Here is a 24,717-nt window from a genome sequence, read left to right as displayed (position 1 = left end):
ATGCCATATGATGGAACTTATCCAGGCTCAGCAGAAGAAAATACACAGTTCACCTCCGGTACTTCGACACTGACTTATGCTACATTAAGGGCAATATTTTCGACTTCTACTGTAGCCAATTGCATAACGTCAGACAGTTGGAAGCTCCCCAATTGGACAGCGTACAGCTGAGTTTATGCCAAGACACCAAAAGCAGTTTTGGATAGCTACATTCCCGGCCACAATCAAAGAATTTACTCATCAGTAGCTTCTGAAACTCATAAAGCAGACTTCATATAAACACAGAGCACTGACCACTTGAGTCGCTGTGTATACAGTTCAGGAGAAAGATGACAACCAGATGGAGCAACCTCATACTGCAATACCTATACAATTGTAAACTCGGGGTCATCTCTACCTTCTGTTTCATATTACTGTATGGGGATACTGATTGTGCACCTAATATGTGCTATACGCTCCTCCCTGAATCTTGATAGCACGTCTGCTACAGCTGTAAGTGGTTCCCATTGTGCTGGGAAAGCCTTGGGTCTCTACTTTGCAACATATGTTATCAAGTTGCAACACACACTAGATATTGTTCAGTAGGGGGGGGGGGGAGGCATTTAGCCTAAAGCCTAAAGCTAGTATGAGTTCACGAGTTTAACAATCATGAGAAACTAGGCTCATCATATAGATAGAATACAATAAAATGTGAAAAACTCCAAGGATGTGCAATGTGATATAAAGAAAAAGGTGGACATGAGCAAAAGGTTCACATTATTTTATTTTTTTTAGGTTTTTTGTGTCTATGAGCTTACAATCTATGTTCCCTACCACACGTAGGTGTGCACACAGACATTCTAGGGTTAATTTGTTAGGAGCCAATTCTTCTAAGAATTGTTATGTGTTTTGTTTTTATGTATATGTTTAAGAATTAAATCTTGGAAAATAAATTTGAAAATTAATATTTTTCCAGATGTGTGGTGCTCTGAAGTGATAAAGTGCCTGGTACTTAATCACCAGCCAATCACCTCCTGACTGTTGGTCCCTACCACATGCACACACACAGACATTCTAGGGTTAATTTGTTGGGCACCAATTAGCCTACCAGTATATTTTTGGATTGTGGGAGGAAACCGGAGTACCCGGAGGAAACCCACGCGAGTACAGGGAGAATATACAAACTCCACACAGTGAGAGCCATGGTGGGAATCGAACCCATGACCTCAGCGTTGTGAGGCAGTAATGATAACCATTACACCATCCGTACTCGCCGTGCTTCACAGTCCTTTGGGAAAAAAAAGTGAAAAAAAAAAAAACTCATGCCAACCTTTTCACCATGTCAGCCAAATACATGTATAACTTTTTTGTGTGTCGACCAATAGCGGACAACAGAATGACTGTTGACCAAACAGCCACATACCGGCTGGAACTAGCCCATCTTTAGGAACGAGACATTCACGTTCATACACTTCCACCTATACTGAATATTTATCTGACTGCCCATTTTTCCAGTTTTTTGGGAGGAAATTGTTGGTTACCATTTGGCCCATACATCATTACCAATTAGTTGGAGGGTTGGAAAGAAAATTGTTAGTTGTTGGGCCAGATTACATGTTTACTAAAGTGACCACAAGGAATGAATGAAGGCATTTACTGTGGACTCTTTAACTGCGCTGTCAGTTTAAATACTGGGTTCTTTTTCTCTGCCAAGCTGTTATGACCCGCCTAGATCTATTTCTGGAGAGGATCATGAGGTTGAGCCACCTGACTGCCACCAGCGTATGGTTCAGTGCTCTGTACACAGTGATATCTACAGCTATCAACCTAAACACTGGGACATAGGGAGCAGGACTTGTCCTCAGTGTGGACCTTGTATTCTGAGCTCTCTGACACAACAACAAACAGACAGAAACAGTGACAGTGCTGCGGGTGACTCACCCTCGGCTATGCCATCCAATGCAGAGTGACAAGTTTACAACATACCCTAAATCATCTGGGGCAATGCCAGATGCCCTGAGCTGTCAGACACCCTAAGCTTTGATGCCACCCAGTTGCAAGTGATTCCAGTCAGACTACCAGTATAGCACACACACAAAACACATGGCATAGGATTAACCCACTTGCTGCCAGGCAGGGGGATGAGCAGTGCTCCTAGCTGTCAGACAAGGGGTTATAGGCACACTTTCCATATCAGCACAACTCTGTGCTATAGATATACAGACACCAACATTCTGCAAAGCATTTCTAGGGTTAACACTGTGGATGATGTCAGGGTGGCACTGATTACAGGCAAGGGAGCAGGCATCGGATGGGGTTGGTGGATGGAAGATAATACACAGGAAAGGTGCTGGGCATAGGGTTGGTGCATGGTAGATAATAGACAGGAAAGGTGCTGGGCATGGGGTTGGAGCATGGTAGATAATATACAGGAAAGGTGGTGGGCATGGGGTTGGAGCATGGTAGATAATATACAGGAAAGGTGGTGGGCATGGGGTTGGTGCATTGTAGATAGTACAGCGGAAAGGTGGTGGGCATGGGGTTGGTGCATGGTAGATAGTACAGAGGAAAGGTGCTGGGCATGGTACATGGTAGATAGTACACAGGATAGGTGCTGGGCATGGGGTTGGTGCATGGTAGATAGTAAACAGGATAGGTGCTGGGCATGGGGTTGGTGCATGGTAGATAATAGACAGGAAAGGTGGTGGGCATGGGGTTGGTGCATAGTAGATAGTACAGAGGAATGGTGGTGGGCATGGGGTTGGAGCATGGTAGATAATATACAGGAAAGGTGGTGGGCTCGGGGTTGGAGCATGGTAGATAGTACAGAGGAAAGGTGGTGGGCATGGGGTTGGTGCATGGTAGATAGTACAGAGGAAAGGTGGTGGGCATGGGGTTGGAGCATGGTAGATAATATACAGTAAAGGTGGTGGGCATAAGGGTGGTGCATGGTAGATAATATACAGGAAAGGTGGTGGGCATGGGGTTGGTGCATGGTAGATAATATACAGGAAAGGTGGTGGGCATTGGGTTGGTGCATGGTAGATAATAGACAGGAAAGGTGGTGGGCACGGGGTTGGTACATGGTAGATAGTACAGAGGAAAGGTGGTGGGCACGGGGTTGGTGCATGGTAGATAAAGGTGGGCAGCTCTTACCTTTTTCGCCCCTTGCTTGGCAAATTCCCTGGCCAGGTGCCTCCCGATGCCCCTGCCCCCGCCGGTGATGAGCACAGTGTCCCCTTTCAGGTCTCTCAGCCGTGTGGGCAATACCAGGGAGACGGCTGCCTTCAGCACACAGAACAGCATGTGCAGGGGGAGCAGCATCAGCCTGCCCAGGCACCTCCAGCTCATGCTGACCCCTCTCTTATCCGTGCAGGATGCCCCCTCCGAGCTGCACCATCCGCTCCTGTCCCCCAGGCTCTCTGCGATGGCTGGCAGGCGGGACCCCCTGCCCAAGTCTCAGCAGCAGCAGCAGATGTGTGAGTGGGGCACTGAGAAAAGAGATCCCGGCTGCTGCCCACTGCTCATTGCCCAGAGCAGCTACATGGAGCACACAGGTCTCTGCACTGTCCCTGTGTGCTGGTGCTCCTGCACTGTCCCTGGGTGCTGGTGCTCCTGCACTCTCCCTGGGTGCTCAGTGCTCCTGTACTGTACTTTCCAAACCCTATACAGTGCTTGCTGCTCCTCTCCGCTCCCTGGCACAGTGCAGGGGACTTTTATACCCCATTAAGCCTGAGTGACGGATAAAGTGTAAGGGATGTCTCAGTACTGTGTGCAGGAGCGGCCCCCTCCCCCCCCCCAGCACACACATATATACACACACATACATGCACCCTCCTTCCTCACTGCCTCCACCCTCCCTCAGGGCTGTCTGCATGCAGGGACTTGCTGGGGAGCAGCTGTTACCGGGGACGGCGGGACTCAGCAGCCCTGCACAGCACCTATGCAGGCGGCAGACCCCAGCAGTTACAGCCCTCTCTCTACACAAGCCCACCTCAGGGCTGCTGGAGCATGCTCCCCTGCTACGGCCAGTGCCATACCTGCTATGCCCATAGCATCTTGTATACCTGGGTCATAGTATAGACAGCTCCCTGCACCCAGTAGTGTGTGTGTGTGTGTGTGTATATAGATATACACTTAGTAAAAGCACAGACCTGTATAGTAAGGATGTGTCCATACAATGTGTCCATTCCCCCTGCCAGCCCGGTAATGTATGTGCTGGTGTCACTGACAGGTAATATAGAACTGATGTGGTCACTGAGACAAACAGCTGATAGCTAAAAAGTCTCCCAAGTTTTAATAAATCAGCTCTGGGAAGTTTGTGGACCGGCAACAGTAGGGTTAATATAAAAATAATTAAGTGACTGCTTCGCACTCTGAAAGGGTTATTATTATTTTTTTTAAACGGTTTTGAGGGATAAATTTACTTACATGGGAGTTCTGTTGAAGATGGCATGTTGCCCATAGCAACCAATCAGTTTCTACATATTCATTTAGAATCTTCTAAAAGATAATAGTATATGATTGGTTGTTATGGACAGTTTCTTATATAGCGCACACATATTCCGCAGTGCTGTACAGAGAATATGCAAACACTCACATCAGTCCCTGCCCCAGTGGAGCTTACAATCTATATTCCCTACCACATGTCCACGCACACACAGACATTCTAGGGATTTTTTGTTGTTGCTGGGAGCCAATTAGCCTACCAGTGTATATTTTTGGATTGTGGGAGGAAACCGGAGTACCCGCAGGAAACCCACGCAAGCAAGGGGAGAATATACAAACTCTGCACAGTTAGAGACATGGTGGGAATCGAACCCATGATCTCAGTGCTGTGAGGCAGTAGTGCTAACCATTACACCGTCTGCGCCGGAATACATGCCCGCCTACAAGGACATAGCAGCTGTATAGAGTTTTTTTCATCCAGTGATTTGATTTCAGGTGACCCGAATAGTCTGATATTTGGGAACCTGAAAAGGGTCCATTTGTAAGAACTGAAAGGGTTACGTGACTGAGAGGGAGTTATTTAATGTTTCAGGAATCAGAAGTGGCTGCAAGTTGGGTCATGGCACACTGAATAATCCAGCATTAAAGGGTTAGGTCAATATCTACAGAGACCTACTTAATAACTTAAACCAGTATTGTCAGTGCAAGGTCAGTAAATGTACTGGTGTGCTAACAAATCATCAGCAAGGCTTTATGTCTGTGAGGACCCTTCTAATGAGCAATGATGCAGCAGGCAGAGGGTTAAATATGTTGTCACCGATAGTACTAAGCATTGCAGGAATTATGGAGCAGGGACCTAATATAAACAGAAGGCGGCTGTGCACTGCAGGCTGCATGCTCAGCCTGTATTGTAATGCATTGCCTTTTGTTGACAGCAACCCTGCCATGGATGGTTCAGGGCGTTACTTTGTATTCCATTAAAACACCTTGACCTAATTAAAACAGCTTGATTATAAGCAAATATTCCTCACTGTGACTCTTGTGTTCCCAAAGTGCAGGAATACTTAGGGATTAAAACTGTTCCCTTTTGGTAAATGGATTTGCTAGTGTTTGGTGCAATAACAATTCATTAAACTTCATTTACGCAAAAATTGTGGTGTCACCACAATGGGGTCTATGTATTAAGCCTAGGGGCCAGATGTATCAAGCTTCAAAAAGTGATAAAGTGGAGAGTGATCAACAACCAGCCAATCAGCTCTTAAATTCCATGTTACAAGTTGGGTTTGAAAAATGACAGATAGGAGCTGATTGTTCGTCACTTTTTGAAGTTTGATACATCGGTACTTGTGTAGTTTCACGGGGCGGTTACGTAGTTAGCGTAGTGTCCCTGTCAGAATCAGCGTAGTGTTCCCACGGCCAGCGTAGTCAGCGTCCCTGTCAGAATCAGCGTAGTGTTCCCGTAGTCAGCGTCCCTGTAAGAATCAGCGTAGGGTTCCTGCCGCTTGCTTAAGTCGTTAGTGTAGTCAGTCAGCGTTACGCAGTTAGTGTAGTCCTTCAGTGCTTAGTACAACGGGTGGGAACCATTAACCATTTTAACCTGCCTGACATGACAGGTGTGAAAGTGTTCCTGAAAACCCCCCACTATCCACGCCAGCCCGAAAAGTGGCGAGCCACGCGAGGGGACTCGGTACGCATCCCCCCAACTTGTTCATGCCTCCACTCCTGCATCTCAGACAGATGGAGCACCTCTCCGCCGGCGCCCGCATGATCCCCTCCACCAGCGCAGGGGATCAGGCGGCGTCCACCAGCGCAGGGGATCAGGCGGTTACCGACGCTGTGTGAGAGGCGCTCACTAGGCTTTCCGGGGACAGAGCTGCAACTCTCGGGGACAGTACGGTGACTACGCTAACTACACAGGGCTTACTGGGCTACGCTGACAACGTAGCTTAGGCTGCCATCGTAATACTACACAAGTAAGGCAGCCATTGGGCTACACTGACAATGTAGATTCAAACGTAGCTTAGGCTGCCACCATGAAACTACACAAGTACCGATACATCTGGTCTTTAGAAAGAGAGAAAGTGGATGGAACTTACCAATCACTCAACTCCGAGTCGTAACTGACATGTTACAGGCTAAGATTGAAAAATAGTTGGTTGGTAGTTTATCTCTCTCCACATTATCACTCACCAAGGCTTAGGACATAGACCCCACCATGCTTTAATGGTTTGTGATTTTGGTTATTTGTGCCAATAAGCGCTCTATTGTGTAGGTTCTGAAGCAAACGCTATACATAATTGCAATCCATTCTGTGAATCTGTATGAAGGATACTTTGCTATAGTACTGTATGTAGCCATAGCAAGGAAAACATTGATGGTGCTCTTCTGTGGACCTACTTTTAGGTGTTGAATTTAAGGAACATCGATGGTTGCCAATCATTGGCATCTGATGTCTGTCCATAGTTGCAGTATAACTCTGACAGTATATATTGTTGGACTGTGGTTAAGGAGTAAAGGCCCCCCATAAAAGTCAGACATGATTTCCCTTGAGCTTCCCTGGCAGCTTCCCAAGAGGTCTCACATTAGATTTGACACTGGATGTGCCATTTTTACATACAATAAATTGTATGCAATTTATCACATGTAAAACGTGCCCCCAAGAGAGCTGCCGGGGAAGTTGAATGTTCAAATAAATGGGCATTCGCTGATCCGGCAGGCAGCCAGGAGATTTCAAACTCCCATTCAAAAGAATAGGTGGCCGCTGATTGGCTGAGAAAGCTCTCTTAGCCAATCAGCGGCCACCTATTCATTTGAATGGGAGTTTTGGTAGCTGCAGGAGGAAGGGAGATTTAAAAACTCCCATTCAAATGAATGGTCATCTGCTGAAATGCAAAAAAAAAAAAAGCACCCGCTATGTACCACTGCTGATGAGGCCGATTCCAACCCATCTTATCGTCTGCCCATCCGACTTCTGATCCAATGCGCATGGGACAGCAGATCAACTGTCAAACACATCTGATTTGGGCTGATTTCACCTGATTTCTTGACCCGATCCATTGGAATCCGGTGAAATCGGGCACAAATTGGACAAGTGTATGGGAGCTTTTACTGTTGGTACTAGCCCAGCCAGTTTGCCTTAGTACTGGGTTTCCAGAATTTGCCCTTTTGTATGGGAAAATCTAACAGATATTCAGTTTATTGAGCGGTAGACGGAAGGCCAGATTGAATTGAGAAAATGGGTCAAGTGTTTATATTACAATGGAAAACTAAACCACTTCTAGATCTGAAGACCTCAATGAGTAAAGTGAGACATAGGGACACTGCTTATGACAGATATAATAATTGGTCACCTATCACTGCCTGTGTGATCACAGAATTGCCAACCATCGGCCCTTTAATTAACCTGCCGATATATCAGCCAGGATGAATGCAGCTTGAGTCTGTGTCCAAATGATTTAACTTATGACTTTTAAATCATATTTAATTTTGCGGGTGGCTACGTTCATAAACTCATTTATTATTTAGTTTTTGGGCAGTTTATGTGGCCTTGTGCACAAAGGTGTCAAATTTTCCATTGCTAAACAGCATGTTCAGCCAAAACGATGTATCATTTAATCCTTAATGTATACATCAGTGTTTCCATTACACGGACTACACTCTACTACAGAGACACCAATGTGAGTATCCAGGCTGCCTTAATGCTCTGCCTTGTTTAAAAGCTAAACCGGTATTAATGCATTATATGGTAGTTCTTTAAAGGGAGGAACAATGCGCTTTTGTCCTGATTTTGTGGTTGTTGATCAATGTTGCACTCTTGAACCCTGATAGTGCTAATGTATTTGTTAATAGAGCTAATGGAATATACATATTAAAATGGATTGTGATCTCTCTGCAGCAGGGGGAACGCTTCCTGCTGCTAATGATAAATGTAACTTTAAGTGTTGCTTTAATGTAGTGGTTTTATCACAGTTGTACCCCAGGGATAAATTGGAAACAAAACAACAGTGAGCCCTCCTCTGGGTATTGCTAATTAATCAGGTCCACATTGAGAGGTCAGGGGGTTGTCCCAGGAGAGCCACAGGTTGGAGAGGACTGGATGAGACATGACTTTACATGATCACGTACATATATGTGTGTGTGTGTGTGTATATAAATCGATGTGTGTATGTGTGTATGTTCCCTATGGACTCCAAAACGGCCAGACCAATTTTGATGAAATTGTCAGGCAATCTTCAGATTAGCCCAGCGGGTGATCCTGTGAAGTTTGGTAGCGATCGGATCAACAAAATTTTTTGTGTGTGGGGGGGGGGGGTTTGGCAATTAATTGATCGCGCCACTAATGAGATTTCGTTCCCGCCGAACTTTTGTCAAATGCAACTGAATATTCAAGCCATTGTCGACAATGTATTCCCAAATCTAACAACCAACTACAAAAATCCGGATTGGCTGTGCGAATGTGCAATTTTGACACCAAAAAATGATGATGTCAACAAGCTCAATGAGCAAATTCAATTGAAACTGCCCGTCAAAACAGTCAAATACAAATCGAAATGGACGAAGAACAAGCCGTCAATTACCCGTTTGAATTTTTTAATTCATTGGAACCACCCGGAATGCCACCGCACATATCAACAGTGAAGGTTGGATCACCGGTGATGCTTATTACCAACGCACCAAAGTTGTGCAACGGAACCAGATTGACCATCGGCACTGTACCTATACATATCTGCTAAAACTTCGTAACATGACCCCCCCCCATCCATCCACCAGAAGTAATCTGGCTATAGATAATTAGTGCTTCCCGTGCCAAGCCTGGCCGGGTCACTAGTATATGTATGGACTCACATACACTGGATCAAGATGAAGTCTTGGTCTTTATTTTTGGAGCAGGTCACAGCATACCAGGTACAGAGCACAGGCACAGTAAGTATAATTACAGCAAGCAGCACACAGGTAATCACAGAATAGTTCAAACTCTTCATAATGCTCCAGTGGTCCCTACCGTAGCCCACACCCCGGCCTATCACTTGAGCAGCTATTCCACCATCAAGACCAATGACCCTCTGCCCAGGAAACACTTTTATTAGGAAGCCACAGGTGCTGCTAATCAGCCCAACCGTGATCACATCAGTTTTCTTGCTGCTGCTGTTCTACAACCTGGACTGGATTTTCCACATTACTTTCATGTGTAAAGATGCTGTCCCTGCCACAATATATATAAAATGTTTTTTGTCTGTCGATATGCCAAAGGTTAGCATTTTGTTAGGTCACAGTTCTTGTGCAAGCCATATATGTTTGTTCTTTTTTTTGGGGGGGGGGGGGGGGGGGGGGGAATAGCACATTTTACGACAATAAACTTCAGATATTTTTGTGTGGTCTGACGAGACAAATGTCTAAAGTCCACAGTTACTTTAGTTTATTTCAAATTTGCTTCCAGCAGAGTCTGGTTGTTCGTTGGAAATTTTAAGAGACAATGATTTAAAAGACCAAAGTAGGTAGGCTTTTTCTTTTAAATGATTGCCGCTTTAAATGTAAAGGCTCAATTACTGGAATAGCAACGGAAAACACGCAGGCTATTGTATACGAAGAGGTGATGCTGAGTGCCATTGTGGGGGGGCTTGCATAATTTAGCTCCCCCTTTATATGGCACCACAAATTCCTATATGATATACTATTCGTGCTAGCTCCATTAGGAAGGTGGGCAGCATGGATGGTGTCATGGTTAGCATCACCGCCTCAGAGCACTGAGGTCATGTGTTAATTTCCCACTAGGGCCCTAACTGCGTGGAGTTTTTATGTATTCTCCATTCTTGATTGGGTTTCTTCTGGGTTCTCTGGTTTCTTCCCACAATCCAAAAATATATTGGTAAGTTATTTGGTTCTCACAAAATTAACCCTGAACAAGAATGAATGTGTGTGTATACATGTGGTGTATATATATATATATATATATATATATATATATATATATAGTAAGCTCCAATGAGGCAGGTGCTGATCTGAATGAACACTGCGGAATACGTGTGCGCTATATTAATAACTTAATAAATAAATAAATAGGAAGCGGACAGGGTGCAGGAGATCTGGTCACTCTTCCATGAGTGCAGGAGACTGGCCAACAAATCTTGAGACTCCTGCAACTTGTGGGAGAGTAGGCATGTATAAACTGCAGATGGAGCTTATTACTTTACTGTATTACTTTCTTTTTTTCTTTACTTCCAAATCCAAATGAGGCCCTCTTTCTGTAATGCAGTTTTCATGCCGTATTAAGCCAATAGTTACTTTGGAATGATCCCTAAAACTAGCCGTCTGGAAGCCTGAGGGTTTCTCTGTAGCTTTGTGGAGCCCTCCGGTGGGCACTTGGTTAATTTTATGCAACGTAAACTGAGGCACATTTTGAAATACTGTAGAAGTCTAGAACACTCCTATGATATAATCAGTCAATACAATTCACCCCTTGCTTTCTTTTCGGTGCCAAGTTCAGTTAAACAGTTGCAGGAAATGACCTGCAGTTAGTTCCGTTTAACCCTTTGAGTGCCAAGTGTATTAGTCCAAATAGGTGTGAAAATTGTCAAGCAAACATTTGTATTCATAACAATGGCCTGTAATGTTTACCTTGGTACTTGTTTCCTAGCACGGCCACAATCTTTGGGATCGTGTACCTTTAAGTTAAGGTACACGATCCCCGCGATGGACCCGATTTCCTTTGAAATCAGGTCCATTTTGCCGGCAAAGACAAAATCGGGGGCATCGCGTCGGTCGGGACCATTAACATTGGTCCCGACGCGACCGACGCGATGCCCCCGATTTTGCCATAGGCTTCAATGTTAAAATATTTTTAACATTGAAATCGGGAGCATCACGTCGGTCTTGTGCCATTATAATGGCACAAGATGAGATGGCCTTGATTAAGTCCATCTCACATAGGAAAAAATGTGAAATGGGCCAATATGACCCATTTCACATTATATATGGCCCCGTCGTCACCCCACGATAGACGCCAACCCGAAGCGTGGCGAGCGCAGCGAGCCCGCGAGGGGCGGCGGTGTGCGTCCTCCGACCTTTTCATTCCCCTACTATCCACGTCGGCGTGGAATTGAGAATATATAGTGTGGCGAGCGCAGCGAGCCCGAAGCGTGGCGAGCGCAGCGAGCCCTGCGAGGGGACGCGTATACCTGTGAAGTTATACGCGTCCCCTCGCTGGGCTCGCTACGCTCGCCGCGCTTCGCCACACTATATATTCTCAACTCCACGCCGACGTGGATAGTAGGGGAATGAAAAGGTTGGAGGACGCGCACCGCCGCCGCTCGCCACGCTTCGGGTTGGCGTCTATTGTGGGGTGGGGTTCACGGGGTTAAATTTGGGGGTCTAGGGAATATTTTACATTGAATCCAATGTAAAATCGGGTCCCAGGGACCCTATTCACATTTGATTCAATTAAAAAATCGGGTCGGTCGCGTCGATCGCATCACATGCGACCAAATCGCATGCAATGCGATCGACGCAATTTTTCCGACACGACCACCCCGATGGAAATTGGGGTGGCCGTGCTAGGAAACAAGTACGTTTACCTTTTATAAGAAATATAATGTTTATTTTTTACACATTTTTATTTGAATTTATATAACAAATGTGAGGGACGCTGGCATTTCTAGCAGATATTTCAAAAATCTCCCACAGAGATGTTTGCATTCAAAGGGTTAAGGAGAAGAGTTGCCTACTCATTCCTTCAGTTGCTGACACATTTCCATGATTCAGATTACGTGTCTAATTAAAAGCAGGCAGATTGCACATGGTTTTTGACAGCTCAGAAAGGAGGCTGTATTCCAGCAAAATAAGCATATTCTGTTGTTATGGGCTAACGAGCAGTTATGACTTGCAACCTCTGCCTTATTCCCAGGGCCGCCGATAGGGGGGTGCCGTGGGTACAGCTGTCCCGGGCCCTGGCCTCTGGAGGGGCCTGGGCAGCTGCCCACAGTGGCACGGCACCACCCCCCCATCCCCCGCACCCACACAATGCATCCCCACCTAGGATACAGAGGGGCGCGGCACTCTGCAGGCTGCACTGTGCACTCCCGACCGTCCGTGTAGGAGGGAGATGCCGCACACCGCTGCTGGAGAGAGATGCCGCGCCGCTGCTGGTAAGTAATAGTAATTTGGGGGGAGGCAGGGTGCCGGCACGTGTGTGTGTGTGTGTGTGGGGTTGTGTGTGCTGCTGGGGGGGGGGGGGAGGGAGGGGTGCCGCTGGGAGGGAGGGGTGCCGCTGGGGGTCCAGGGACTGAAGGTCAGTCCCGGCCCCAACATTACTAGTGGCAGCCCTGCTTATTCCTATGTATATGATCTGCATAAAACACAGAGGCAATAATGGGATCATTGCATTGATGTATGACTCTGCTGATGCTGAAAATGACTGTGTTATTGTTGTATAAGAATAGTTCACAAATTAGCTGAATGCCTTTACTAATAATAGTAATAACAGAATAATAATACATCTTTATACATACATACAGGCTTGCAGTATTCTATCATGCTAAATCCTGTATTCAAACCTATCATTCTCATTTGAATAATTCAAAAGAGAATTGCTAAACGTTAACAGTCCTTCATTACGGCTCACACTTCAGTGTTCATTAATGAGAGCTGTAGGTCAACAAAGGCTCATATGATTACAAAACAAATTCCATAGTCTGGCTTCCTCTTTGATTCACGTTAAATAATTCAACCCCGACACATGTTCCATAATAAATGACTCCTAACTCTTTTTGTCGGTTGGTATTACAGAGCCCCCATGTGGCCATATTATAGACAGCAACTTAAGCCCCATAAACACAAGACGACTTTTTAAAAGATATCACTCAGAAAGGCATTGTTAACAACCCCCGTCGGCTGAACATGCAGCTCGATTTTGGCTATATAGCCAACAACCTACATGTTCATTTTCTAAGTGATCTGACTTAATTTGTCTAGATCGCTTAGAAAATGCCCCAGTATCGCTACTTATGTAGGGGCCATAGCGATAGCAGATTTTCATGGCGACATTTTTTTTGCAACGATGTCGAAAGCAATTATTGAATTGTCCTGTGACTAATACCCCTTTCACACCAGCCTAAATTCCCGGTTGAGTCCGGGAATAACCCGGGACTAGCTCTGGTGTGAAAGGTTCCAGGGACAAATTCCCGGGTTAATTTGCTGGCAATTCAACCCTGCTAGGTAGCAGGGTTGCTCCCGGGTCCTTCCAGGGTTACTGGCTGGTGTGAAAGGTGCAGGGACATGTCCCTGCTTCCTGTGTTGCCTCTGCTAGTGCTGATTTGCTAGCAGGGCAACTTCCTGTTGTGGTGCACACTCACAGACACACCCAGAGACAGCATACAGTGTGCAGGGAGACAGTGTGAATGTTCTGTGGCACCACAGACCCCAGAAGTTCATTTTAACCCCTGAAAGCCTGCAATGTGTGCCATGTCTTGGACAAATGAGGAGGTGAGAGAGCAATTAATCATTAGAGGGGAAGATGCTTTCATATGCCTTTTAATTTGTACAAGTAAACAAAGGCTGAAACACTACAAATGTTGTGTGTCTTAATTATTAATAATCAATAATCTAATGTGAGCCTAAAAAAGGCCATTTTCAATGCTATTCTCATAGAAATGCAGGGTCATCCCGGGTTCAGTATGAAAGGTGCCAACCCGGGTTGTCCCTGCTTCAAAAGCATGTGTGAATGGGTCCCAACCCGGGAATGTCCCTGCTTGTCCCGGGAATGTAATTCCCGGGTTTGTCTCTGCATTTCTGGTGTGAAAGGGGTATAAAAAAAAAATCTTTTGACAATTCTTGATTTCGTCAAAGATTTATTGATTTTAATATAAACAGGAACTTGTTTTCATGAAATAAATCATCTGCTATTTGCGGAACATTGATACACCCCGTTAGGTGGTCTGTCAGCAATTTGCAGAGCAATGTACTACATATAGACACAGAACAGGGTTGCCGTAATGGCGGGGAGGCTCCCGAAAATTGTGTCCCCCTCCGATCCCCCTGGAAAGGTGGGCAACCCTCCTGGATACTGGCACCCCTCGCAACTTCCCCGAGGCAGCATTCATTTCGGGTGAAGGGGTGGGGCTAAAGATGAAAATTGTCGTTTAGCCCCAACCCCTCCTCGAAGCCCCACAGATTGCGGGATTTGCAGTACTGGGGGGGGGCTTAATGACATCTACATCAAGCCCCGCCCCCCGAAGTGCTGCTGACAGTCTACTCTTCGGGCTTCTCCCCCGGAGAGGAGACTTTAAAAGTAGGCAACCCTTACACAGACGCAGAGGCATAATTCTGAGAGGCAATGGAGTTAAATGCAGCTGGGCTTTTGCTCTCAAGGGGGCACTTCTCCTCTACTGCAAGTTTGAATCAGTTAATTCAACACCATCGATATCGCTTCAGCAGCTGACTTCCCCTCCTAGCAGGACCATAGATGTCACAATTTCTTTATTTTAAACATAATATACTGTACATAACATACTACATACACACATGCATGCATATATTTATATAAGACGCTGTGTGTGTGTCTATGTGTGTGTGAGGGGTGGCACAAATATTTATCTTGACTCTGGGCAATTAGGATGAACTTACGCCACTGCATTAACATATGTGTAAGTGTAATCTTCTCATGTACAGCAGCTAAAATGAAAAAAGTAGTTTGACAATTTAACAACTGTCTGGGTTAAACCAGTTTCTTTATGTATACTCCTATGTATTGTCCTTAGTGTAAATATCCTTTATGTCTCTATCTAGTTGCATTAAAAGTGGCTCAGAAAAGTAAATATACAATCATTTCAGAAAGCTTCTACCCCGATGCTATGAGCGATAACATACATAATCTTGGCAATGTACAAAAGGATCATATGCTCAAGCACTAAGGGTCTGATTCAAATCTGATTGTTCATCTGCAAATCTACAGATGACAGCGAGTAGTTAGCCGGCGCACTGACAGAAAGAAAACCCACCGCTTGTAAATCTACAAGTAAATGGCAAAAATATCGCTATCCGCTCTCCTGTCACATCCATTGATTGATTTCTCCAGTCTGTGCAAACATAAGTAAGTCTGACCCTTCTACAACTCTATGATCAAGGCTGGCGCTGACATCACACGCAGGGGTAGATTTATGATGTGTTGATCAGGGGAATATGCGCTATATCCGTGCGTTAAGGCAGGGGATAGCGCTTCCCTGGACACCTGCTATGCGGCGTGGCAGTGCAGGGCAGGAGGCATAGCGCAGCTACGATATTTCGTACTGCGCGCTTGCCTCATTTATGGATAGTCAGCATCGCTGACCATTCCACCGCCTGCAGCTATCAACTGCAACAGCTGCAGGCAGCAATGCCCTATGCCCACAGCAGGGACAGCACTGTCCCTGCTGCTGGCTCTGAGCTGCGCTGGGGATCTCGCGGAGAAGCAGACAGCGTGTCTCGGGGAGAAGCAGACAGCACGTCAGTGTTAACTGATGCGCTGTCAGCTGGAGGAGGCATCGCCGGAGGGGGGAGTAAGCGCTCCTTCACTTCGGCGGGCAAGATGTTAATACATCTTGTCGCTCTCCCCTCCTGCTTGGCCTCGCTAATTAGCGCCGCTATAATAAATCTACCCCACACTTCCGTAAAACTCTTGGGCAAGCAGGCGGTTTTTTTGACACTCCGAGAAAACAGCCGGATACCACAAGGGTTTGCAAGGGACTTGAATGCACTTGGCCCCTGTCAAGCTCCTGACAATCGAAATTCCGTTGTCGGAGAAACGGCCATCGAAATCTGGTAGAGGGGCATACCAGGGTAACAGTGGCCCAGTTTGAGAAGGAGACAGGCATTTCATTGGGGTCCATCTGCTTGATACTCCACAAAAACTTAATCTGAACAAGATTTTTATGCTTTGACATGGTCACTGAGGACTGGATTGCCAACTTATGCCTGCTACAAGTGTTGGAAGCCATTTCTAGACGCAGTCCAAGCTCTTGCGTTCGCCTTTTTCATCAGAGCAATGTACCTGCCTACAAGTTCAGAAAAGTGGTGGATTTTCTGGCCCAGGAATGCATCCAAGAGCTTAGTCATTTATAGAACAGTTCAGACCTGGCTTCCTGTCACTTCTTTATTGTCCCACAAATCAAGTGCAAAAACGACAAATCCCCCACTGATTCAATTGACTGAACACAGAGCCAGCTATTAGCTACTGTGTATAGGCTGGGCCGCCTGGTATGCGTCGGAGCCAAGGGAAGAAGCAGTGTCTACTGGTCTCTCTGCTTCAGCTTCTCCATAATGCGTGTGACCTCATTATTTATTTATTTATTTATTTGCAGTTTCTTATATAGCGCAGCAGATTCCGTTGCGCTTTACAATAGTAGACAGTGATAAAACAAACTGGGTAACAGACAGACTTGGTGGTTAGAGGACCCTGCTGCAAGCTTACAATCTATTAGGTATATAGGAGGGAAACACAAGGACAGGCATCAGTAATAGCATAGCAGTCCCACCAAGTTACAAGTCCAGAAGGGTAGCTATATAATACATAAGTGCCTCAGAGGGTTATGCGTGTAGAACTTAAATATGATAGGCTTGCCTGAAGAGGTGAGTTTTCAGGGAACGCTTGAAAGTTTGGAGGCTAGCGGAGAGTCTAATTGTGCATGGAAGGGCATTCCATAGGATGGGAGCAGCCCGATGAAAGTCCTGTAATAGTGAATGGGAGCTAGTGATACGCTCAGATGAGAGACGCAAATCTTGTGCAGAGCGGAGTGGTCGAGATGGGAGATATTGTGTGATAAGTGCAGAGATATATGCTGGTGCAGTATGTTTAATAGCTTTATATGCAAGTAGAAGTGTTTTATATTGAATACGGTAATATACAGGCAACCAATGGAGGGACTGGCAGAGCGGATCAGCAGACGATGAGCGTCTTGCAAGGAAGATCAGCCTAGCAGCAGCATTTAAAATGGATTGCAGTGGTGAGAGTCTGTTCTTGGGAAGTCCAGTTAGGAGACTATTGCAATAATCAATGCGGGATATAATGAGTGCATGGATAAGAGATTTAGTAGTGTCTTGTGTGAGATACGGTCGTATTTTGGATATGTTTTTTTAGATGCATGTAACATGATTTGGAGACAGATTGAATGTGGGGAACAAAGGACAGGTCAGAGTCGAGGGTGACCCCTAAGCAACGAGCTTGTGGGGTAGGGTAGATTGTCGAGTTGTCAACAGTGATGGAGATATCAGGATGGTAACTGTTCTTAGTTGGCGGGAATATAAGTAATTCAGTTTTGGAAATATTGAGTTTGAGTTGGCGAGAAGACATCCAAAGTGAGATGGCAGAGAGACATTCAGAGACTCGGCCCAAAACCACTGGTGACAACTCTGGGGTTGATAGATAGATTTGAGTATCATCCGCATATAAGTGATACTGAAATCCGAAGGAGCTGATTAGTTTGCCAAGCGAGGAGGTATAGATTGAGAAAAGCAGAGGACCTAAGACTGAGCCTTGCGGAACTCCGACTGACAGAGGTAGTGAAGAGGAAGTAGAGTCAGAGAAGCGAACAGTGAAAGAGCGATCAGATAGGTAAGATGTGAACCAGGAAAGGGCTGTATCATTAAGACCTAGGGAGTGTAGTGTTTGTAAAAGAAGAGTGTGATCCACAGTGTCAAACGCAGCAGAAAGATCTAGAAGAATAAGCAGTGAGTAATGGCCTTTAGACTTAGCTGTTACCAGATCATTCACCACTTTAGTCAGTGCTGTCTCAGTGGAGTGTTGAGAGCGAAAGCCTGACTGAAGCGGGTCTAATAGGGTGTTGGAGTTAAGAAAGTTTGTTAGGCGAGAGTAGACAAGTCTCTCGAGTAGCTTGGAGAGGCATGGGAGCTGAGAGATAGGACGATAGTTAGAGAGAGAGTTAGGGTCAGAATTGTGTTTTTTCAGAATGGGAGTAATCGCTGCATGTTTGAGCAGAGACGGAAAAGTACCAGTAGCAAGAGAGAGATTGCAGATTTTAGTTAAGGTTGGAATAAGCACAGGAGATAGATTTTTAATGACTTGTGCAGGTATAGGATCAAGAGGAGAGGTAGTAGAGTAGGAGGATAAGAAGAGTGCGGATACTTCCTTTTCATTTGTGGGCTCAAACGAAGAGAAAGTGCCAGAGGCAAGGGCGTAACTACCATAGGTGTAAGGGGTGCAGCTGCTATGGGGCCCAGAGCTGAAGGGGGCCCATCTTTGCTGTGTAAGTAATAGTGTTTTACATACATTTATCACCATCAGTTGCTAAATGGGGGGCCCTTACAAACCTTTGCTATGGGGCCTACGAATATTTAGGTACGCCTCTGGCCAGAGGGTTCAGGTGTAGCAGAAAGAGGGTTAGAGATTGTGGAGCATACCATTTCATCTCGGATGTTATCAATCTTGTCCTTAAAGTAGGAGGCAAGTTCTTGTGCACTGATGGTAGCCGGTGGGGGAGGAGGGGGAGGGTACAGAAGAGACTTAAATGTGTTAAAAAGTCGCCTAGGGTTGGTGGCATGAGAAGAGATGAGAGATTGGTAGTATGTTTGTTTGGCCGTGTCCAAAGCATTGCAGTAGGAGTGGTAGCTAGTCTTATATGTGAGGAAATCAGTAATATTACGAGATTTACGCCATTGGCGTTCAACTTTACGTGACTGATTTCGTAGTTGTCTTGTTGGAGTGCCACGGTTGGCATCTAAGCCTACGTGGGGTATAATGGGTAGCTGGAGCCACTTCATCAAGGGCTGTTTCAAGAGTCTGGTAGAGGTGGGAAACAGCAGAGTCAGGAGAGGTAAATGTAGAAATTAGTGAGAGCTGTTGTTGCAGGGAGGTGGAAAGTTGTGGAAAATTAATAGCATTAGTATTTCTGCGGGTTAGAGTAGGCTTGCATGATTTCTGTGTCAGTGAGCTTGAGGTAATGGAGGAGAGTGAGAGAGTAATGAGATTGTGATCAGAGAGAGGGAAGGGAGTGTTAGTAAAATCAGAGACTGAGCACAGCCTGGTGAAAACGAGGTCAAGGCAGTGGCCTTCCTCATGAGTAGCGGCGTCGGACCACTGGGAGAAGCCAAGAGAGGAGGTTAGAGAGAGGAGTTTGGAGGCATGCAGAGATGGTGGACAGCAATGTTGAAGTCACCCAGGATGATAGTGGAGATGTCAGAGGATAAGAAATGGGGGAGCCAGGCAGAGAAATCTTCCAGAAATTTAGATTTGGGAAGCCCAGGTGGGCGATAGATAGCAGCAACACGCAGAGAGAAAGGGGAAAAAACCCTAATGGAGTGTACTTCAAATGATGTAAATGTGAGTGAAGGAACTGGTGGGAGAACTGAGTATGTGAAGTCTTGTGACAGTAATATACCAACTCCACCTCCTTTACAGTTACCAGGCCTAGAGGTGTGAGTGAAGTGGAAACCACCATGTGACAGTGCTGCAGGCGAGACCGTGTCGGATTGTGTGAGCCAGGTTTCTGTAATTGCCATCAGATTGAAGTTGTGGGAGATGAAGAGGTCATGGATGGATGTTAATTTATTGCAAACAGAGCGTGCATTCAATAGGGTACATGTAAGTTGTTTGGTGTGTGGTGGGAGGCATGTGATATTTATGAGGTTAGCTGAATTTCTTGGCTTAGAAGCCATTAAATCTGGGTGGGTCAGGTGGTTGGGGCCTGGGTTTGGTGATATGTCACCAGCTAATAAGATTAGAAAGGAGAGATAGAGATAGGTGGATGTTTGCAGTTTTTTGTATTGGTGATGGGAAGTGGATGTGAAAGTACAAATAGAGAAGTAATTAAAGAGCTCATGAGTGTTTAGAAGGGGAGTGAATAATAGAAGAGGCAATGTGTACAGAGTGGTGAGTGTCAGGGAGATTATAGGATGGTTGAAGTTTGGTAAGTATGCCATGTAATGAAATGAGAAGTAGCATTGTGGTGAGCATGATGTGATGGTTTGTCTGTTGGTGACCAGGTAAAGAGGAGATTGATTGTGAAAGTGTGGAATAAGTATTGTATTTACCTTGTTTGATGTTGTTCAATGTTTTTCAACTGTTTTATAACTGTTCAAAAAATAAAGCATAAAGCATCTCTGGCCTGGGAGCCAGAGATGCTTGTCAATGGCCTGGGAGCTGGAGAAAGGTGTTGACGGCTTAGGAGCATGTAATGGTTGTCGACTATCAGGACACAAATGGTGTTATTCACTGACTTATCACAGTAGCAAGTAGTTGGCCTTGGAGCCAATGGTGGAAGGCTGGCCTGGGAGCCAGTAAGAGGTAGCTGGTCTGGGAGTCAGAAGTGACCTCTGCTGGTGATGGCTGGATGCAAATCAACCTCATCAAGTCATACACCGAGGAAACACGCTTGAGAGGAGCTTGGGGGGGGGGGGGGGGGGTGCCACAAACTTTTTGGCTGGGGGGAGCAACATTTATAGTTACGCCACTGAATCCTGCTTTGGACTGGTACAACTGGTTCACCAAGTGGTTTGAGCACATGCAATGTTGCATGGATACCTAGAGTGAATACGTTGAAATATTTATTGTTCAGGTGGAGACCAGGAACAGGGGTACGGAGTCTAACTTGCCGGTGGTTTTACCAGGGAGCCCCGCAAGGAGCTTTGGACTTAGCTGCACCCGACGAGCAGGTCGCGGCCCCTTTCCCTGGTCCTCTGGACTTAGCTGGGTGGTGAGAGCACACACTGGGGAATGTATACTGTAAAATGGGGGAGAGGGGAAAGTGGACTCTTTTTGTGGGGCACTCTTGTTTCTGATAATGAATTAAAACTTAACTTTTAATATTGTTGCTTAATATAAGGCGGACATAAGCAACAATATTAAAAGTTAAGTTTTAATTCATTATCAGAAACAAGAGTGCCCCACAAAAAGAGTCCACTTTCCCCTCTCCCCCATTTTGCATTACATATTGGACTCAGGGGAGCACCACCAACACACAAAGACCGCCCATCCCGTAAGGGACAGTACGTCTACAAAGTTGGTTACAGGCAACTCAGGCCGAACCCCACCAGAGTGGTGAAAGGGGTCCCCTTTGACCCAATTCACACTCGGCGGGGAGAACCTTGTGCGGCTCTCAAACCCCTTCTCTCCAAAGAATGTATACTGTATACTGGAGACCTTGATAAATGACAAGACTACTGTATATGCAAAGTTTAGTGGGTATCAGTCTGAGAACTGAGGGTGATAATAGTCGTCGGCCTGGAAGCTGATGATGACAGTAGATGACCTGGGAGCCAGAGATGATTGTGGACGGTCTGGGAGCCGGAGATGGGTAGTCAATGGCCTGGGAGCTGGAGGGTACGTTGGCCTGGGAGCCACTGGAGAGTCTGCCTGGCCTCGGAGCCAGGATGGTACATTGGCCTAGGAGCCAATGGAGATTCTGTCTGGCCTGGGAGCCAGGAGGGTACTGTCGATCAGGAAACCAATAGTGTACTCTTCGACCGGGAGCCGGAGGTAAGTATTGACGGCCTGGAAGTCGGCGACGGATGTCGACAGGCTGGGAGCCAGAGAGCGATGTTGACGGCCTGGCTGTCGGAGATGATTGTCGATGGCCTGGGAGCTGGAGAAGGATGTCGACGGCCTGGGAGCCAGAGATGCTTGTCAATGGCCTGGGAGCTGGAGAGAGGTGTTGACGGCTTAGGAGCATGTAATGGTTGTCGTTTATCAGGACACAAATGGTGTTATTCACTGACTTATCACAGTAGCAAGTAGTTGGCCTTGGAGCCAATGATGGAAGGCTGGCCTGGGAGCCAGTAAGAGGTAGCTGGTCTGGGAGTCAGAAGTGACCTCTGCTGGTGATGGCTGGATGCAAATCAACCACTGGGATGACATAAGCAGGAGGCAAACTGGCAGGTGGTGGGTGGAGCAGCAGCAGCAGCAGGTCACAGGTGGTTATAACGCTGAAGCACAGGATAGCCTGGAACCTAGGAACTCTGACACTGGAGACAAGCACACAATGAACGGAACAGTTGTTCAAGGCAATTTGGCATGCTGGGAGTCTTTCCCCTTGCTTAGATCTGATTGGCTGCAAGCCGCAGCAGCAATCAGAACCAGGAAGTACCTGTGTACACCTTGGTCCAGAGATCAGGTGTGCAGGTCAGAGTTTGCAGGTAACCTACTGGAGCAAACAAGTAGGCCGTGATTACTTCAGCAGACAGGAATCCTCACAGGTGAGTAATTAGCCAGGAGTGTAATGCTGAAGCAGCATGGACATAGGCAAGCCTGGAAACACTTGGAAATAGAGAAAACAAATTTGGTCAGGTTCGTGACAATATGCAATCTATTTTTTTTCCTGCATACAGTGTAAATACTGGCTGCTTTTGCATGTAGCCCACAAATTCTGAACAGCTTTATTTGTACACTGCAATTTAGATTCCGGTGTTAACACTCCCCTGAGATATCCAGGAGAGATCGGGGGTAAGGCTGGTTAGCCTAGGTTTTCATACAACCCTTGCCTTGTTTATCATTTTTTAGGGGTATTCAACCCTGGATTCTGAATGTCGGAATGTCCCGACAGCTAGAATCCTGGGCCATTTTCTATTGGTCCGACAGTACCTTGACACCCAGAATTCAAGGTTCCGTATGCCGAGTGTCGGAAAGTCTGCAGTCTCCAAAATGGACATTTTTGGTTGAAAAACCAGATGTGAATCTGTGGCCATTTTCAACAAAACAGATGACACCCTTCAATGCTGTTGTTATTGGCAGCATTGAGTAGGTGGGTGCCAATATTTCCCCTGTTGGGAAATATTGGCACAGATTGAATACCCCCTATAATCTAGTTGCTATTGGCTACATCACCTCTTACATCACCTTCATTTTTAGAAGTTTTAGTAAATTTACCTCATGGTGTCAGACTGTGATCTGTAAATAGGATAAAAATATGATTTAAAAAAAATTGAAAGATGTTGCCCATAGCAACCAATCAGATTCTATATATTACATACCCTCCAACATCTGAATAGCAAAAACTGGTTCAAATTCAGAAAGGGGGCATGGCTATGGGTAAAGGGGCGTTGCCACATCCCATTTTCTATACTTACAATGGGCATTTGGAGACCCAAAAAATGGTACAAATCTTAAAAAATTGTACTGTACCTGCCAAAAAGGTACAGTTGGAGGGTATGCTATAATCCTCTAGAACAGTGATGGGGAACCTTTGGCCCTCCAGCTGTTGTTGAACTACACATCCCAGCATGCCCTGCTACAGTTTTAGCATGGCCTAATAGCAAGGTACTGCATAAGTGATACATACAATCTGGTTGCTATGGGAAACCTCACCCATTTCTATAAACTCACATATTGGTAAACTTACCCCCAACTGCCAATGACTAATTCAAATGAACTGACAAATTTAAAAACAAAACAAAAAAAAATGGATCTGATCGGGATGATTGTATTTCACTTAAACGCACAGCTGCGATGATCAGAAGTCACTGGGAAAAAATAAAACAAAACAATATGTGAATAGTGAGGGAAGCCAGAGATACTTTAAACATATAACATAAATCAAAAATCATTGCACCTAGCCAGGGATTTATACAGTCGTCTTCTTGTCTGGTGCAGCGAAGGCCTGCTAACTCTTCAGCGCCAATGTAGCTGTATTTTAATCTCCAAAATGGGATTCCGCACATATTGAGCACATGTGTGAGAGAGTTCAGCCAGGCTTCTACACAGACTTTTACTGACTGCACTGCAATGAATCAGATGAAGATTGAATGACATCCTCGTCTTGCAGCAGGCTAGAGAGCCAAGTAACAGAGGTGGGGTAAGGTTATGGTTGGCCCAGGGCAAAGTGGGATTTTGTCTTGACATTAACGTCTTCTGTATGCCAAGGAGGGACAGAGCGCAGATCTATACTGAAAAGTATACGCCGATTGTCAAACCAGATTTTTAAAATCCCTTAAAGGATATTTCCAGCCACAAATACATTTCAACTCAACAGTCGTACCCCGCCCCCATCCCCCCAACTGGCAGAGATGTGGGGCTTACACGCCAGGGACTTGCACGTTTCAGGAGAACTCCTGTCTGCACTGCGCTTTGTTTTTTCTTAGTTCTCTGAATCATTTCCCTGATTTCTTCCACATTTTACAGTAGAAAGGTTACACTGATACAAGGGTCATACATCATACAAGCTCTTAAATGCCTACAGTATCTCTGGCGGTCATTGAAGCCAAGTACAAGGATGACGGTTGTCCTCCGGCCAGGAGATACATATGGATAACCAGTGGTCAGGATGCCAGCGGTCAGAATACAGATGCCGGCATCCCTATGGAAGGAATCTGACA

At 45.8% G+C, this 24,717-nt stretch overlaps 2 protein-coding genes across 2 annotated transcripts in view; one reads left to right on the top strand and one right to left on the bottom strand.

The window, feature by feature from the left end:
- The window catches only part of DHRS3 (dehydrogenase/reductase 3), a 28,921-nt gene extending 25,154 nt beyond the window's left edge, over positions 1-3,767 (bottom strand). The window contains exon 1 of the mRNA XM_083163089.1: positions 3,136-3,767. Coding sequence (XP_083019215.1) covers positions 3,136-3,330 — 195 coding nt within the window. The 5' untranslated portion in view covers positions 3,331-3,767. The remainder of the gene's footprint in view (positions 1-3,135) is intronic.
- An 18,828-nt stretch (positions 3,768-22,595) lies between these two features.
- LOC146042833 (arylacetamide deacetylase-like 3) overlaps positions 22,596-24,717 on the top strand; it is a 37,442-nt gene continuing 35,320 nt past the window's right edge. Inside the window, exon 1 of the mRNA XM_083163088.1 lies at positions 22,596-22,693. The gene's annotated coding sequence lies outside the window, so the exon portion shown is untranslated. The remainder of the gene's footprint in view (positions 22,694-24,717) is intronic.

This window comes from Crinia signifera, chromosome 19 (assembly GCF_055691185.1).
Source record: "Crinia signifera chromosome 19, ASM5569118v1, whole genome shotgun sequence".
NCBI lineage: Eukaryota > Metazoa > Chordata > Amphibia > Anura > Myobatrachidae > Crinia > Crinia signifera.
Note: the sequence above shows the minus strand (reverse complement) of the source record. Positions and strands in the feature narration are given on the sequence as shown.